Below are 15,949 nucleotides of genomic sequence, written 5' to 3'. Positions count from 1 at the left end.
TGATCTCCTCCTAAGATTATGAGTCTACTCTCATGTAGTCTTCATTATCATTAACACTGACTTGCCCTTAATTATTTACCACTGTAGTCCAGCAATGTGGTATAACTTTTCTTCCATATACATCAGAAAGTTAAATTTATCACAAACTGAAAACAAATGATGGGATTTTAGTAGCTTTAAACAGCAAATAAAAAATAAAAACATGAGGCTGGGCATGGTGGTGCATACCTTTAATCCCAGCACTCAGGAGGAAGAGGTAGGAGGATCACTGTGAGATCAAGGCCATCCTGAGATTCCAGGTCAACCTGGGCTAGAGCAAGACCTTACCTTGAAAAACCAAAATAATAATAATGATGATAATGATAAAATAAATAGAAACATGAATGATGAGCTTTGTAGCATAAAGTCTAAATGCTTATTTCTCAACTTACCATTACAATAAGGGTTGGATGGATTAAAGTTCATTGGAAATTCATGGGACACCTGTCAAGAGATGAAAAGGCTGAGGCGGCCTGTTTTGCTACCCCAGAAAATAAAGCTTAAAAATGAGATTTTTTCTTACCTGCCACTGAGGAGGTACCTGAGCTCCAAAACCAAAAGCTGGAAACATCTTATCCCTTAAAAGAAAAATTCAAAAAAAAGTGAATTAAAAAAAAATCTTTACCTTTATTCACAATAAAAATAGTATGAGATTATTTCTTTTAAATTTCAAAATCCTAGAAAAGTATAAAGATTACCTGTAACTCCCAGAGAGCACTACTGTTAACACTTAAAAACTGTCATTTTAAGTATCTTTCTGAGCATTGAGGGAGAAATGAAAATCTCTCTTCATTTGTGCGCGCGTGCACACACACACACACACACACACACACACACACACACGCTGGTATCATAGCACATGTGCGGAGGTCAGTGTACAACCTCAGGAGTTGGTCCTTGCCTTCTGCCTTCTTTGAGGCAGGATTTCTTGTTATTCATCACTGCATTAGTCTACAGGCTTCAGAGGTTTTCCTGGCTCAGCCTTTATCATCACAGTGTGCTGGGATTACAGATACATTCTACATAGCCTGGCTTTACATGGATTCTGGGGATCCAAACTCAGGATCTCATGCTTGTGTGGTAAGCACTTTATCCTTTGAGCCATCCCTTCAGCCTACCTATATATTTATTTTATAAAAACTAAATTATATTCTTTTATTAAATTTTATTTATTTAGTAACTTTGAGACAAAGAAAGAGGGAGAGGGAGGCAGACAGAGAGAGAGAGAGAGAGGAACGGGCATGCCAGGGCCTCTAGCCAGTGCAATGAACTCCAGATGCATGTACTACTTTGTGCATCTGGCTTACGTGGGTACTGGGGAAACAAACCTCAGTCCTTAGGCTTCACAGGCAAGAGCCTTAACCAATAAGCCATTCCTCTAGCCCATAATCATGATTTATAACACATATAAACATTCCTGAAAAACTGCTAATTTTTTCATTAGTTTACAGAAAAGTTATGTGGCATAAAAAGCTGACCTCAACTAATGGGGTTATTTGTAGCATTAATTTGTACCACTTCTGTGAATATTCACCCATTTGGCCAGAGAAACATAGTACAAAAGCCAAACATTATAAAATTCATCTTTTTCTTGAGGAAAATGTAAGACCATTTGGATACAAAGGTTTTAGATTGTGGGCCTGCATGCTCAGTATCACGTGAATAGATACTGAGTACTACACTATTAGGACATTGTCCCATGCCCACACTGACAGATATTGAGTATGTTGTATTATAAAACATAGTAATGAGCATAGTGATTTTTCAGAATATTCTTTGTATTGTTAAATAATATTTTTATTTATTTGTCTGAGATGCAGCATGTCAGGGCCTCTTGCTGCTGCAAGTCAACTCCAGACTCATGCATGGTTTTGGGCATCTGCTTTTACATGGGAATTGAGGAATTAAACCTGGGCCACCAGGCTCTGCGAGCAAGCACAATTACCACTAAACCCCAGCCCTGTATATTCATTCTTTGGTTGTTTGCTTGCTTGCTTGTTTTGAGTGAGGTAGGGTCTTGCTCTAGCTCAGGCTGACCTGGAATTCAACTAGGTAACCTCAGGCTGGTCTTCAATGTACAGTGATCCTCCTACCTCTGCCTCCCAAGTGCTGGGATGAAAGGCATGTACTACCACACCCAGCTTTGTATATTCATTCTTAATGGTTATTTTTGCCTTGAAGTTAGAGCCTACATAATGCCAGAATTATTTTTCCCAGTCTGCAATTTGTCTTAACTGTTCAGAATACCTTACTTTTCATATTTTAATAATAATGAATTTAAATATAAAAATCTTTCATAATTTCTGCCTTCTCTAACATTACAAGCAACTAATGCATATTTTGTCCTAAAATTTTTAAGTTTACTTTTGATATTAAACTTCTTGTTTTTCTCAATTTTTATTAACATTTTCCATGATTATAAAAAATATCCTATGGTAATACCCTCCCCCCCCCCACTTTCCCCTTTGAAACTCCATTCTCCATCATATCCCCTCCCCATCTCAATCAGTCTCTCTTTTATTTTGATGTCATGATTAAACTTCTAATTTATCTTAAAAGCAATTTAGAGTAGGACATGAAACAGAAGCTATAGCTTCCTACCATCATCACTCCATCCTTATTTAAAAGAACACTTCTAGAGACTACACCTCCTAGCTTCCTGGGGCTGGCTGAGGTCAGATGCCAAAGTTATAGGCCATGGAGATGTGAGTAGAAGGGATTTTCAGCTGCTTCTGAATCATGACCCTACAAAGGAATGCAGGTCCCTCTATCTTGCCACTGGCTAAGGAAGGTGAGGACCAAAGAAGCTGCCTTGTACTCCCTGGAGAACAGGAAAGTTTTCCTAACAGCCCTAAAATACTTACTGCTACTTTGTTGGTACTGCTTTGTTTGGGAGTATCCATTTCAGATTTGTAATTTATGCAGAATTTATCCTAACATTTGACAGATATGAGTCAGAAATCCAAATTCAAGCCAACTTCATTAGGATGTATCTTGCTCCAGGAACTCCTGAATTGGTTCTACTAAGATGTTACCAGTCCAATATAAAAGTTTAAATCTTTGCTTTAAATTTGCTAATATTTGCCTAAAAATTTTACTTCCATTTTGCCATGGCAGAGTAATGGAATGCTCTATTAATATGTAAGAGCTTGTATTATAAAATAACAGGCAAAGACATTATCCTATGCAGTAGCAAAACCAGAAAAAAATAATATAGATTTTTCCCTGAGTTGTTCAGTAAACCTTTAAGAGGACTTATACAAAGAATAATCTTTTTATTTTACTCTCTCTTTTTTTTTTTACAGTACTGGGGACTAAACCCATGATTTCATGTGCATTAAGCACATGTTCTATCACTGAACTACATTCCCAGCCTTCAACTCACTCAAAATCCAATTACTGAGAATTCATTCAAAATAATTTGTAGCAATTAGATTTAGTTGTCCTTTAGTCTTATTAAAAAAACACTACTAAAAGTAGTAATCATCTGGACTTACAAACATACAATTTATTCCTGATGACTTAATTCTAAGGAAACCAGATCAAAATGTAAGTCTTGCTGACTTCAATCAACTATTAAATTAGCATGCTACATATATATTAACACTATTCATAGCAAGAGCTAAGTGATCAAAAAAGATAAATACAAAGATTGTCACAAAGAAAAAAGAGAGGTTAAAAAAATAAAGAGGAACTTGGAGGTGAAAAGCACTGCTCCATCCCCCTCAACCTGCCAACTCTATCAGGATTCGCTACTGAAACAGAAACTGCCCTTTCTGGGGGATTATGAAAATGAGTGGTTCAGTGTTTGCAAAGTCATACTCACGCATCATAATCTTGTATTACCAATCCCACAGACCAGATAGCAGTCAAATACTCATTAACACCATTGGGGCTGATGTAATGTAGGGAGTCTGGAGATCTTGGATCACCATTGGAACCAGTAAAGTCCACACCCACCTGCCAAGTAACAAGGGAAGTCCTTACTAAAGAGACAATAAGGCCACCTGTGCTTCAGGTCCAAGAAAACTTTAAGAAACAAGACTAAAATGTCTTCCCAGAGCCTGTTCTTCCATCTGCTAAAACAAATGCACATATTTTCATAGATATTTAAAGTTTAAACATCTCAGCCTGCTCTTGTAATTTTTCTACTGTCTTAAATGATGATTTAGGGTTTATTTTGTATAAGTCATATTAATGCTTTCTATTGCTTCCATCCCTGAAGCATAAGCATTACTTTGTATGCATCTGCTTTCTCTCAAGAGATAGACTGCTGTCAATGCAGTCCAAATTTCCCTGCAAACCTATACAACCTGAGATCTATGTGGAAATAGAGTAAATAGATTATGTAAATTTCAGTACACAGTTAGTAAGGTAATAAAAGAATACTACAAACTGGCAGTCTAAGTTGGAAAATTCGGTGTGTTACTTACAGTAAAATTCAGCTGACATCCTCCCATTATGTAATCGAGAAATGTGCATTCGACCATAATCTAAAAACAAAAGCAAGCTGTTACAATTGAAACTCTTGACACAAGAGAAGCAAAAAGCTCCTTGGCTTATGTTTTTCAGAGTTTGTAAACTTAACAGCACAGGACATAAGCACATAGGATCAATCCTCCATCTGAGCATAAGGAATTCCTCCTTAATGTCAAGAATTAGTAAGATATACTTCAACATAAATGCAGCCATATTAGGATAAGAATATCAACAGCAGAAGATGAAATATACTCACTATAAGTTTCAAGAATGACAGTTAAATAAGTATACAGTAACCAAGATGTACAACAAATTAAAAAAAAAACACTTTTCCACTATAAGTAGTTTTGGTTTCTTTCCACCATTCATATATCTTAGGTTGAAATTATAACCAGGATATATGCTTGAGATTAAGCGATTTCTACCAATAGGTTGGAAAAACACAATGACTCACATTTTCTAAGATAATGGAAAACTTTCATCTTCCTTTGCTAAAAAAGTTGTCAAAACAATGTTACTGGAAATATTTCTTTACTATTTTACACTCTGTTCTTTTCCCTAAGGTGACTGACCAATCATTCATGTGGTTTCCAGCTGCTTAAAGTACTTGTTTGATATCAACTGCAATGACAGAACTAGAAATACTAAACTCATTACAAGTGACCAAAACTAACTGACCTCACAGTGTTTCACACTGATGACACCTGAATTCTTATAGCTTTTTTTCTTTTGCCTCTTTTTTTCATTTATGCATTCATATTCAGCCTGTAAGAAGAGAAGGTACAGGTTAAATTTTTGGCTAGCAATATTCAAACTGCTAAGGGGAATTTTAACAAATGACCTCTCCCTTTAGAATTACACTTACTGATATGGACTGATGGAAAACACAACTTTGAAACAACTGCATACATCAAGTATGTAAAAAATGTTTAAATATTAATATTTACTTGAACAAGGGAATGAATATAGGCACATCAAGGCCTTTTACCCCTGCAGACAAACTCTAAATGCATGTCTACTTTGTGCCTCTGGGTATCTGGGGAATACAACCAGCCCAGGCCTACAGGCTTTGTAAGCAATTGCCTTTAACTGCTGAGCCATCTCCTCAGCCCCAGTATGTGAAATTTTTACTGGTTAAATTTCTAACACCTAAGGTATTCCCAAAATGGCAAACCTTTTAAAATAACTTGAGTATAAATTTTGCCTCTATATGATTTCCTTACAATGCTCCCAGTAATAACCTTAGTTTAAAAGAACAAAAAGTATTACTTCCACCTCTTAGCCACGCAAACAAAAATAAGCTAAGACCCTAAAATGGAAGTATATGAAGCCCAATCCTATGGGAATAAATGCAGTGAAGATTATGACTTTCTATTGAAAATACAGATTAAAAACAAATCTATTACTCATTTTCACTTTAGGGAACTGCCTACCCCCAAACAAAATGATCTTCCCTGTATGTCTTATCTACCATTCCTTCTTTAAACTGTAATCAAGTCACTCTACATTACAACACCCACTTTTGTTTAAGTCTTTGACTTCTATCTACGTGTAACCATATAAAATTTAGGCATAAAGTCTCCATTAACCTCAATTATCTCATTTCATTAATTTTTTTCTCCCTCATTAGGGTATAATCAAATCCAAATTATACTGTTGACTTTTCATTGGGTTGTTAACAGTAACAACACTAGAAATAAGGAATACTTCATAAGTACTAGTTAACAGAAAGCCTCTTATATACCAGGAACAATCATTCCTAATTTCCCAAGAATTAACATTTTAAAAGTATATTTAATATAGTGATATAAAACAAATTTATGTCAAACATCTGTCAGTGGAATGATCTCAACAAAATTCATGCCATTAGAGAGCAGCTTAATATATAATCTAAAGTACCAAGAACAGCTTCTGTCCTTCCCATGGGTGAGGATAAGTAAGTAAGTAGAATTGGAGGACATATTGTAAAAGTCTATGCATAGTTACAGATATGTACCTAACTCAAGATCAGATGTTTACCTGGTATCATTAATATTGTGACTAGTGAAATGCCCAAATCCTTAAACTAGGGATTTTCAAATAAACCATACATGGTATCATAAGCTAGAGAAAATCGAACTCTAAAATAGTCATAAACCTGCTAAGTAACCTCGACTGCACAGCTTCTGACACCTATTTCAGCAACATAGGGCCTGAACACTTCCTCACGAACAGTCCTCAGGCTAGTGTGCTAGGCTTCTGTTGTCTATACAGAAGAAGCATTCTAGATTTCAGAACCAATGACTACTTCTTCCATCTACTTATACCGGTACATCAATAGCTCTTGGGCTCAACCCTAGCTTTCAATACTTTAGACTATGGGAAAAGGAAGGTCCTTCCATGGAAGCACAGGAAAGGTACATACAAGCCACCTGCCTTGCTTAGGCTACCAGAAAAAATTTGTTGACCATGGGGAACTCAAGCCTGCCATGGAGGTTGATCAAGCTCTGCCTTCTCTATGTTAGCAAAGTGTTGCTCCATCCAGTGTTTAAATGCATTATGTTTTCCACCCCAAAATAGAAAAAAGCCACTTCTATTCCTAGTGATTGACATTGTAATAAATTTTCTCTCTTTCATGGAGTTTGGAATTCTCCCCAAGTACAGGTCACCCTTATATGATATCAGCTCAATAAGTCACTGTATTATCTAATTGGTAAACAAATAAAATTGATAGGTGTTATGCAAAATGAGAGTGAAAGCATGAGGTGAGCTATTTGCTACATCAAATAAAAGAGTAAAATAATAAACATATTCAAATACAAACACGTAACTTACAGGTGAGTTTCTGGAGGCTTCTTTCAGTTTTGTCATGGTGGTTTGAAATGTTCCAATGAGATCATGTGAGCCATCATTATCATAATCATAGCACTCCACCTGGAGTTAAGCATACAGTATACAAAAATCAATAAAAATAAAGGTGACCTAACAAGAATTTCTTTGTATGTGTGGAAAAAGCTAATACGCAGTGAGTACATGAAGAAATAGGAGCTAACTTCCTTCCCAGAAAAGCAATACTATGTCACTTTCAAACCAGAGTTATCCTGGGAATATCTTCAGAATGGTATATCACAGGCAGATGAATAAACACAAATATGGATTAAATTTCACAGTAAACTGTCTGTAGATCCTCGATAATGCCCTTCCAGGTTCTCATAAAAAGTTAAATGGAATTGTACCCACCTTTGCATCTGCTTTCTTACCTTATTACTACTCTACAATAGCTAGAAGCCATTATCTTGAGAAAGGAAGTCAATATACTACACAGCTATAAATTATACAATTAAATTCAAGATAATTTAGAATTATGGGGAATATATTTCATTAGCTACAATCTCAGGAAACTAGACTTGTAATTACAGTTAGACATGATAAAGTCTGATCGGCACTGTTCTGAAGATCACAACTCTTACAAGGAAAGGGAATACTCTGGGGGAAGAATATTTAGTACACTGAGCAAGGACTGGGTTATATTTATTGCATTCCCACCTGAAAGAAGGAAGAAGGTGAATTCTAGTCTTGGATATAGATTATGGATTTTATTAAATCAATCTCTCTCCTTCTCTCTCTCTCTCGTGTGTGTGTTAGCAAAGGGAAAGAGAGATGTGAGTACCTTGTTTGTAGTTTTGTGTTAATTGGTAGATATAGAAAACCAGTAAACATTCCTCAAAATACTAAGATAGTCTCTCAAATGGACAAAGTTAAGGTTGTGTATACTGCTGGCAAGCTGAAGTGCTCAAAGGATGCTGAACACCAACAACAGTGATTGTAAACATTTAACACAAACATTTTCACAGTATTTCATAACTTGAAAACATTGTTTTATTTATGTGAATATTTAGTATGTGTACAGTGCATGTTCACACAAAAAACCTTATGAGGTACAAAGAACAAAAATTCTGTTACTATTAATTCCCATTTTGCAGAACTGAAACCTGGAGGACTGAATTAAGTCTAGAAGATGGTATACACTGTGTGGTGACCAACATGAACAAAATAGGAATACTTTAAAAAACTTCTGGGGCCTGTGTGTCAAAACAGAAGCTTGTAAGGAAGAAGCTCCACTTTGTTATTATCCTTCATGAAGTTGCAGTAATCACCAAGCTAACTACTCAGGAATTTTACATGTCCCCTTACAGTGTGACTGGTTTTGTTCTCAGTTCTATATACTGAATGCTTGTCCTAACTGGAGGACTTTTATGCCTACTTGTATTTTCATTTTTCTTTTGAAACATTTATAACCAATCAAACAAGCAAGTTTTTCAACTGTAGCTATAACAGTGAGGAATTCTATTTGTTTAAAGAAATTCCTTGTAGGTATTTTTTCACTGACAAAGTCTGATAATCTGACTTTTTCCTATATATTGAATATTCAAGTTTTAAATCGAATGTCCTTTATCTGACTAATGTGTCAAAGGAAAAGAAAATTAATAATGTTAACTTTTTTCTAAATGAAGTAAAATTTCAATAAAGTAGAAACCAGACCATCTTAATGCTTGAATATGCTCACTCATACCAGACATTTTTAAGTTATAAAAAATGGAACTTTACATTGTGGGTTTCACTGCAGGACCATCAATTTGTATCTAACCAAGAGAAAGCTTTATGGCCAAATTAACTTAACCTAACCTTATTAAAGCCTAAAACTAGAACCTTAAGAAGTATAAAATGTATATTTAAACTAAAAGTTCTGATTACTTACTATAATAAATCAAGAGAAGTCTTCTGCTCTCTTAAAAGAAAACATAACATCTTTAGTGCTGAAGGTAGGGTGATTCATGCCATTTTTTCTCTCCATTTCTTTTTTTAAAAATATTTAATTTTTATTTATTTATTTATTTGACAGAGAAAGAGGGATATATATATAGAGAGAATGGGTGCTCCAGGGTCTCTAGCCACTGCAAGCAAACTCCAGACACATGTGCCTCCTTGTGCATGTGGCTAACATGGGTCCTGGGGAATTGAACCTGGGTTCTTTGGCTTTGCAGGCAAATGCCTTAACCACTAAGCCATCCCTCCAGCCCTCTCCTTTTCTTAAGAACTCAAACAGTGGTACTACTGACAACTTAAATAGCAGTATCAGAACTTGTGAAATTTAAAGGTGTGCATATATACATATGTATATATGTATATATGTAGAAAGTACACACACTGCACAATGCATTCCCATTCAGACAAGGTGGGAGCATGCATGATTATTTCTCTTATTCACTTTATCTCTTAGAAATAATACATGCTAAAGTAACAACACACTGCAGCAAAGAAACCACTGTGGGTTATGACTTTATTCTCTGCTCTGTAATTCTTTATTATGCATCTATGCAATTTCTAAACAGTAAGTGAATCACAATGAACCACTGTTACTACAAAGAAATACAGAACTAGAGAGATAAAGTAAGCAATGATGGGGCAAACCAAGTTGTGTAAAAATCAAAACAAATTAAGAAACCTTTAAGAATGGCAGAAATTCATATGACAAAGCTCAGAAAATCAGTTTACTTACTATAATAAATTGGCTCTGTAAGCATGCCACTGTGAGCAAAAGCATTTTAGAAACATTGTTTTGTTGTTAATATGTAATAAACAATCAAGCAGTTATGATGTAGATTTTCATACCTTCTCAAATCCACTGAGATTACTAATTTTAATATGAGAATGAAAAGTTCTAAATCTGATCTTATAATAAAAAGTATTTGGCATAATTATTTTTATATAGCACTGGTGTTATTAAATGTATTCATTATTCACATATTTATTTATATCCTCCCTAGATTTTCACTGTTTTTTGACATACCATACAAATCATACTTAGCATTGATTTGTACAGTTCTCTATCAACTAAGAACAATTTCCTACATAGTTCAGAAATCAAAACTGTCACTTTCATTATGTCATCATTACCTTCTTATACAGTAGAAATAATTATCTAGTATATTAGTAAAGAAGTTAGGTGACCTGCTCAACAGACCTTATCTCGTTAAAAGGCTAAATCAAACTTTAAGTTTGACTCCAAATCTTATACTGCTTCCCACTGCCTTTCCTACTATCTCTAATTATAACAAAAAAAAATAGGAAAATCAATAAAGAAACTTTGGTCTGTTGAGAAGTGCTGTTCATGGTGTGTGTGTGCGCGCACGTGCGCGCACACTGTGTATATTCATTGGTTGGTTGGTTTGGGTTGTGTGTGGTTTTATCTTTGTAGTTTTTTTTTTGGTAAATAACCATGAAAAAAAAAAAAACACATTCAAAATATCCACAGAACCATCCTGTTTTTCCTGTTCCGGCAGTACCACCCCTGTTCTCCCTGATGATGGTAGTAGGAGGAATCTGAGCTCTTAGGGTAACATCTGCTTTTATGTGTAGGGGATATACTAAAGGCCAAGAAGGTAGTACAAGCCTCCTTTCTGCAGGACAAAGGAATCTTATTAAAAAGAAGAAATATTTAAAGTAGACATTTTATTTTTAAAAATTCAGGTTAAAATAAAAATTATCCTATATCATTAAGAATTATATCAACATAGTAGCTAAACTACACACACACACACACACACACACACACACACACACACTGTACTTCAAATTTTGAATTTTGATCTTCCTCTGTATTAGCAACATTTGATAATTCTTTTTGACCAGTACTGAGCAGCAGCAGCAGGATGAACCTGCTAGTCAATCACATGATCACCAAGGTAAACACTAATATTCTTCAGTGTATTGTGTTGCATGGTCTGTTTAAGCTAGGTATATTGAATACATTTGTAATAACTTTTCTTACTCCTCCCTCTTTACTCTTCTCCCCTCTCCTACTCTCCTTCCCTCTCTCCTTTCCTTCCTTGGATCAAAACCAAGGCTTCTTGAACACAAAGCACTGAGCACATGATCTACCTAAGTTCTACCTCAGCCTAACATATAATGTCAATTTATAAAGGATTTATCAAGATGTAAATTGAAGGGAATCTGCAAATAATTTCAAATTACCTTAATAGTTTTGTCCATATCTCCATAGCACAGAGAATTAAGAGAGATTTTAAAGGGCTTCCAAACAGGATTCAGATTATTTTTAATAACCTATAAAGATTAAAGTACCTGTTAGAACAATATCCACTTCATTAATATTTTGTTCTTGTTTTCCCTAGGTTCTTGTGATTCAGCCCTCACCCTGTCACCCATTCAACTATTATTCAAAGAATAATTAACTAGAACAATATTACACAACCAATAAATGAAAAACATAATAAATTAACTGTGTACCTTCTGAGAAAAGAGCAACTTGGAGAATATACCTACTTAACACAATGTTTACTTACAAACTGTAATTTATGGCGTGTAAATACAGAATAAGATAAGAGTGAACACTGCTATATAGAATTTGAATTATAAAAATAAATATAAATTCATATTTTTATTTTAATATTAACATACACATACATATGTATACACAAATACACATATTTCCCAGCTGCATCTATTGAAAAGGAATGAAAGCAACTAACATCTTTTGTGGGTTTTTTTGTTTTGTTTTATTTTTTTGAGATAGAATCTCACTCTAGCCCAGGCTGGAATTCATTGTGTAGTTTCAGGGTGGTCTTGAACTCATTAGTGATCCTCCTACCTCTGCCTCCCAAGTGCCAGGATTGGTGGCATGTGCCACCACGCCCTGCTAGTAATGATATATCAATGAATACACTTAACACTCAGATCTTGGTATATACATGATGACTCTTCACATTAATAGGATTCCTTCAGAAGATGGCTGCTTCCAACTTTGAGACAGGATAAAATAAAAATATTCTCTAACATAATGTTGAAAAGACTATTGTATTGACCAGTAGGTCAAATCTGGCTTAATTTGAGCAGTGCAAATAATATTATCAATGGATTACAACAATCCATGACTTGAATGAGACTTTGAGAGAGAAGGTATGGAAAAAGAGTTTTAAAAAGTCTGCTAATCTAAGTACAAGGTTGAAGATTTAAGGGAACAAAAATCACCATTTTACAGATCCTAATATATGTTCCAGCAAGGACCTTAAATGGATCAGAGAGTACCTGGTGAAATGATAGAGAATAGGTAATTCATGTAATCTCAGGCTTCAATGTATCACATGATATGCAATTATGAATTGAAAAAATTAAATAATGGGTCTTTATCATTTTTTTAATGGGGTAACATCTCATGGTTACCACCTTAGCCAAGTATCCAAGTCTGACATCATCAGTACTAGACAGCCTGAGTACCCTTGATGAAAAGAAGATGTGGCCAAGCATGGTGGTGCATGCCTTTAATCCCAGCACTAGGGAGGCAGAGGTAGGAGGATTGCCATGAGTATGAGGCCACCCTGAGATACCATAGTGAATGCCAGGTCAGTCTGGGCTAGAGTGAGACCCTAACTCAAAAAGTCAAAAAAAAAAAGAAGTGTACAAAAATGTTCTTGACATAAAATGTCTGATGTAGTTCTAATGGCAAGAAAAATAGAAGAATCCATTTTATTCTTAATTATCTAATACATTCAGTGACAATAAAGTCTAGGAAAAAACTAACAAAAAAAGTAGGGGAGGGCACAGAAGGGATGGGAGGGCATTTGAAGGGGTGGGAAACACTAATTTAGACCCAAATGGCAATGGTACCATAAAATTCTACTTCCTAAATGGCAGACCAAATGTTTAAACCCTCACCAGGCCCTTATAGGAAACACCTGAACCACAAGACACTGGAGAGGGTAGGATCGATCTAACCTAAACTTTCTACATCTTCTTTCCCTCCCTCTCCCTCTCTCTCTCTCTCCTCCCTAACTCTTGTATATTAGTTATATTCTTCCTCATTTTCTCAGTAGGCATTGACCTGTGACTCCCAGTACCAGCATGGGGCTATCATCCACAATGAGCTATTGATTAGAGAAACATACAAGGTTTCCTAAAAGAATGACAGATTTCTGTCAGAGTACTTGATGACCTACCAAAGGTTAGTGGTAAGACCCTATTGCTGAAGACACCATATGCAGCTGACACGTAAAATGGAGCAGCATGGCTGGAAGCCAGGAGAGTCAGTCCCCAGACAGTCAGCATATCTAGTGCCAGAAGGTGCTACATGGGCTACTGGGGTAAATGACCAATATCTCTCCAAGCAACTTATGATCTAACCTACTTAGCAACAAATAACCTGTTGTGATGCCCACCCAAGTGCAATAGTGACACACAGCCATGGTGGGGAACCAACTGCTCTTGATTTGGCTAACTGATACACTCAGTGGTACAGGACCCATAGCTGGAGCTGGGAAACGAGTCATAACCACATCCAAACACAAACCCTCTCTCCAATATCAAGCTACCATCAATCATGGGCTAGAAGAGGGCCTACACCTATTAAACTCTCAATAAAAAAAAAAGTAAGGGTTATTTCATTTGTCCTGGAACTAACTTACTCTCCATTGGAGAATCTGCTTCTCTTTTTCAGACAGATGCAGATCCTAAGGAGAGAGCCACCCCATCATACCTCAAAAGGGCCCCAGCTGAAACTAAGGAAAATTAGCTAAACAAGCAAGGGTGCTCTATTCCTGATGAACCAGATACCAGCACAAGGGGGAAGGAGACCAACACACAGAAAAATCAACTCCTACCAAATCCGAGCCAGAGCCTCAGAGGCCCCCAACACCTCATCATTGAAGCAGACCAAAAATGAACCCAACATGGCTCAGGGAAATTCTGCAGAAGAGGGGGCGGAAGGAATGTCAGAGCCACATGTTGGATCAGGATATGCAGAGACATTTATCGTACCAATAACTGTGAGCTAGCTCCACAAGGTATGACCTATATACCTGAACAAGGAGGGGCCAATTGGGAGGGGGTAGGTCATGGATGAGCCTAATAATGGTACCAAACTGCCTGTATTTGCTGAATAGAAAACTAATAAAAAAAAATTTTTTAAAAAGTAAAATGTGTTTGACAGTAAGAAAATCTTAGCAAGAATAGACTACAGAATGGCATTTTTTTTTCAGATTCTGCCAATCTGTTATTACATCATAAAATCAACATTAGGCATTAAATCTTTCAAAATATGTTCTGAACGACTTTCTGAAATTAAAAACTGCATAACCACATCTGTAAGATTTTAATGAACAAAAAAGTTAAATATAAACTTTTATATGCAAAATAGATTATTGTAAAACTGGCAACCTCAGAGCCAAGTACTAAATCTTCCTCCACTGATGTCTGTGTGAGTGGGATGAGGACATGTTAATGAGTAAAAATTTAATATCAACTTAATAAACAGAAAAAAAAAATTTTGAGAGAAATTAGCTTTAAATTGAGGAACATCTTTTGAAATAAACAGCTCAGGCCAGGCCTTCAGTTCTGAAGTTTTTACTCAAACAGACCTGGACAAAAATGAACATTTACTTCTGGTTACTTGGAATCCAGTTTCAGAAGTAGCCAAGTCATCTCAGTTCCAGAAAGGGAAGAGGACCACGACACCGTTCTGAGGATGCATGGACAGCCAGTGTCTCTAGATCACATTTCCATGACATTGTGCCAATGCTGATATAGTAACACACTTCCATTGAAAGGCAACCACGCCTTAACACAGCACTGTCAGGTCAAGCCTCAAAAGAGGAGGAGAGTCCTAACTTCAAGCCAGAGACGCTCACAAACACTACCTTCTCTCTCTTGTTGATGGCCCTCTGGGTCTCCAGCAGGAAATGGCAGTCTGGTTAACATCCCATTCAGAAGTAAATAACTCAAGTCATTTAGAGTTAATTATAAAAGAGCAGTGGAAAAAGGTCACTGCTCAATGTTTGCAAAAAGAATGGCACTATTAAATCAATATTATTATTATTTTTTTAGGCATAGTGGCAGAAAATACCCTTATTCTTCAAAAGTGCCTGATCTAACATTTAAAGGGGAATTCTGGAATCAGCAGCCTATATTAGGAAAGTTTTGTAAAAGAAATTGTCTGCAAGACCGGGATAGAAATAAAGAGAAAGAAAGACCAAGTATGTGGTGTGTACAAGGATACTAAGTTGTTGAATCTTGGTGAGGAGTACAAAGGAAAATATTTACTGTTTCTTATACAGTTTAAAATGCTTTTAAATAAAAATAATTAGCAGGGCAGCTTCCCTTCATCAAAAGAAAAGAAGGTGAGCAATTTTATATTGTATCTCTGGCAGTATATAAATCTGAATTCAAATTAATATTTTTATAAATACTTAAGTTTTTTACTTTTAATTCAAACTATTATAATACCAAGAAAACTCCCAGTGCACTTTTTCAGATCATTGAAGTAGTTACCTCTGTCCGATGAACCATTAGCCAGTTTCCATCTGATGTTTGCTTATGAAACTCCAGGTATGGGTCTGACTTTCCAAACAAATCCTACATTTAAAGCAAACAATTTTCATTC

At 35.8% G+C, this 15,949-nt stretch overlaps 1 protein-coding gene across 1 annotated transcript in view; it reads right to left on the bottom strand.

The window, feature by feature from the left end:
- Cpne3 (copine 3) overlaps nucleotides 1-15,949 on the bottom strand; it is a 56,923-nt gene that overhangs the window by 12,075 nt on the left and 28,899 nt on the right. Inside the window, exons 6-13 of the mRNA XM_045144377.1 lie at nucleotides 15,838-15,921; nucleotides 11,533-11,622; nucleotides 7,333-7,431; nucleotides 5,197-5,283; nucleotides 4,473-4,532; nucleotides 3,866-3,999; nucleotides 563-617; nucleotides 432-483 (exon numbers count right to left, since the gene is read on the bottom strand). Of these exons, the coding sequence (XP_045000312.1) occupies nucleotides 432-483; nucleotides 563-617; nucleotides 3,866-3,999; nucleotides 4,473-4,532; nucleotides 5,197-5,283; nucleotides 7,333-7,431; nucleotides 11,533-11,622; nucleotides 15,838-15,921 (661 nt within the window). The remainder of the gene's footprint in view (nucleotides 1-431; nucleotides 484-562; nucleotides 618-3,865; nucleotides 4,000-4,472; nucleotides 4,533-5,196; nucleotides 5,284-7,332; nucleotides 7,432-11,532; nucleotides 11,623-15,837; nucleotides 15,922-15,949) is intronic.

The sequence above is a fragment of the Jaculus jaculus genome, chromosome 2, assembly GCF_020740685.1.
Source record: "Jaculus jaculus isolate mJacJac1 chromosome 2, mJacJac1.mat.Y.cur, whole genome shotgun sequence".
Lineage (NCBI taxonomy): Eukaryota > Metazoa > Chordata > Mammalia > Rodentia > Dipodidae > Jaculus > Jaculus jaculus.
The sequence above is the reverse complement of the archived record's forward strand: the minus strand, read 5'-3'. Positions and strand labels throughout refer to the sequence as shown.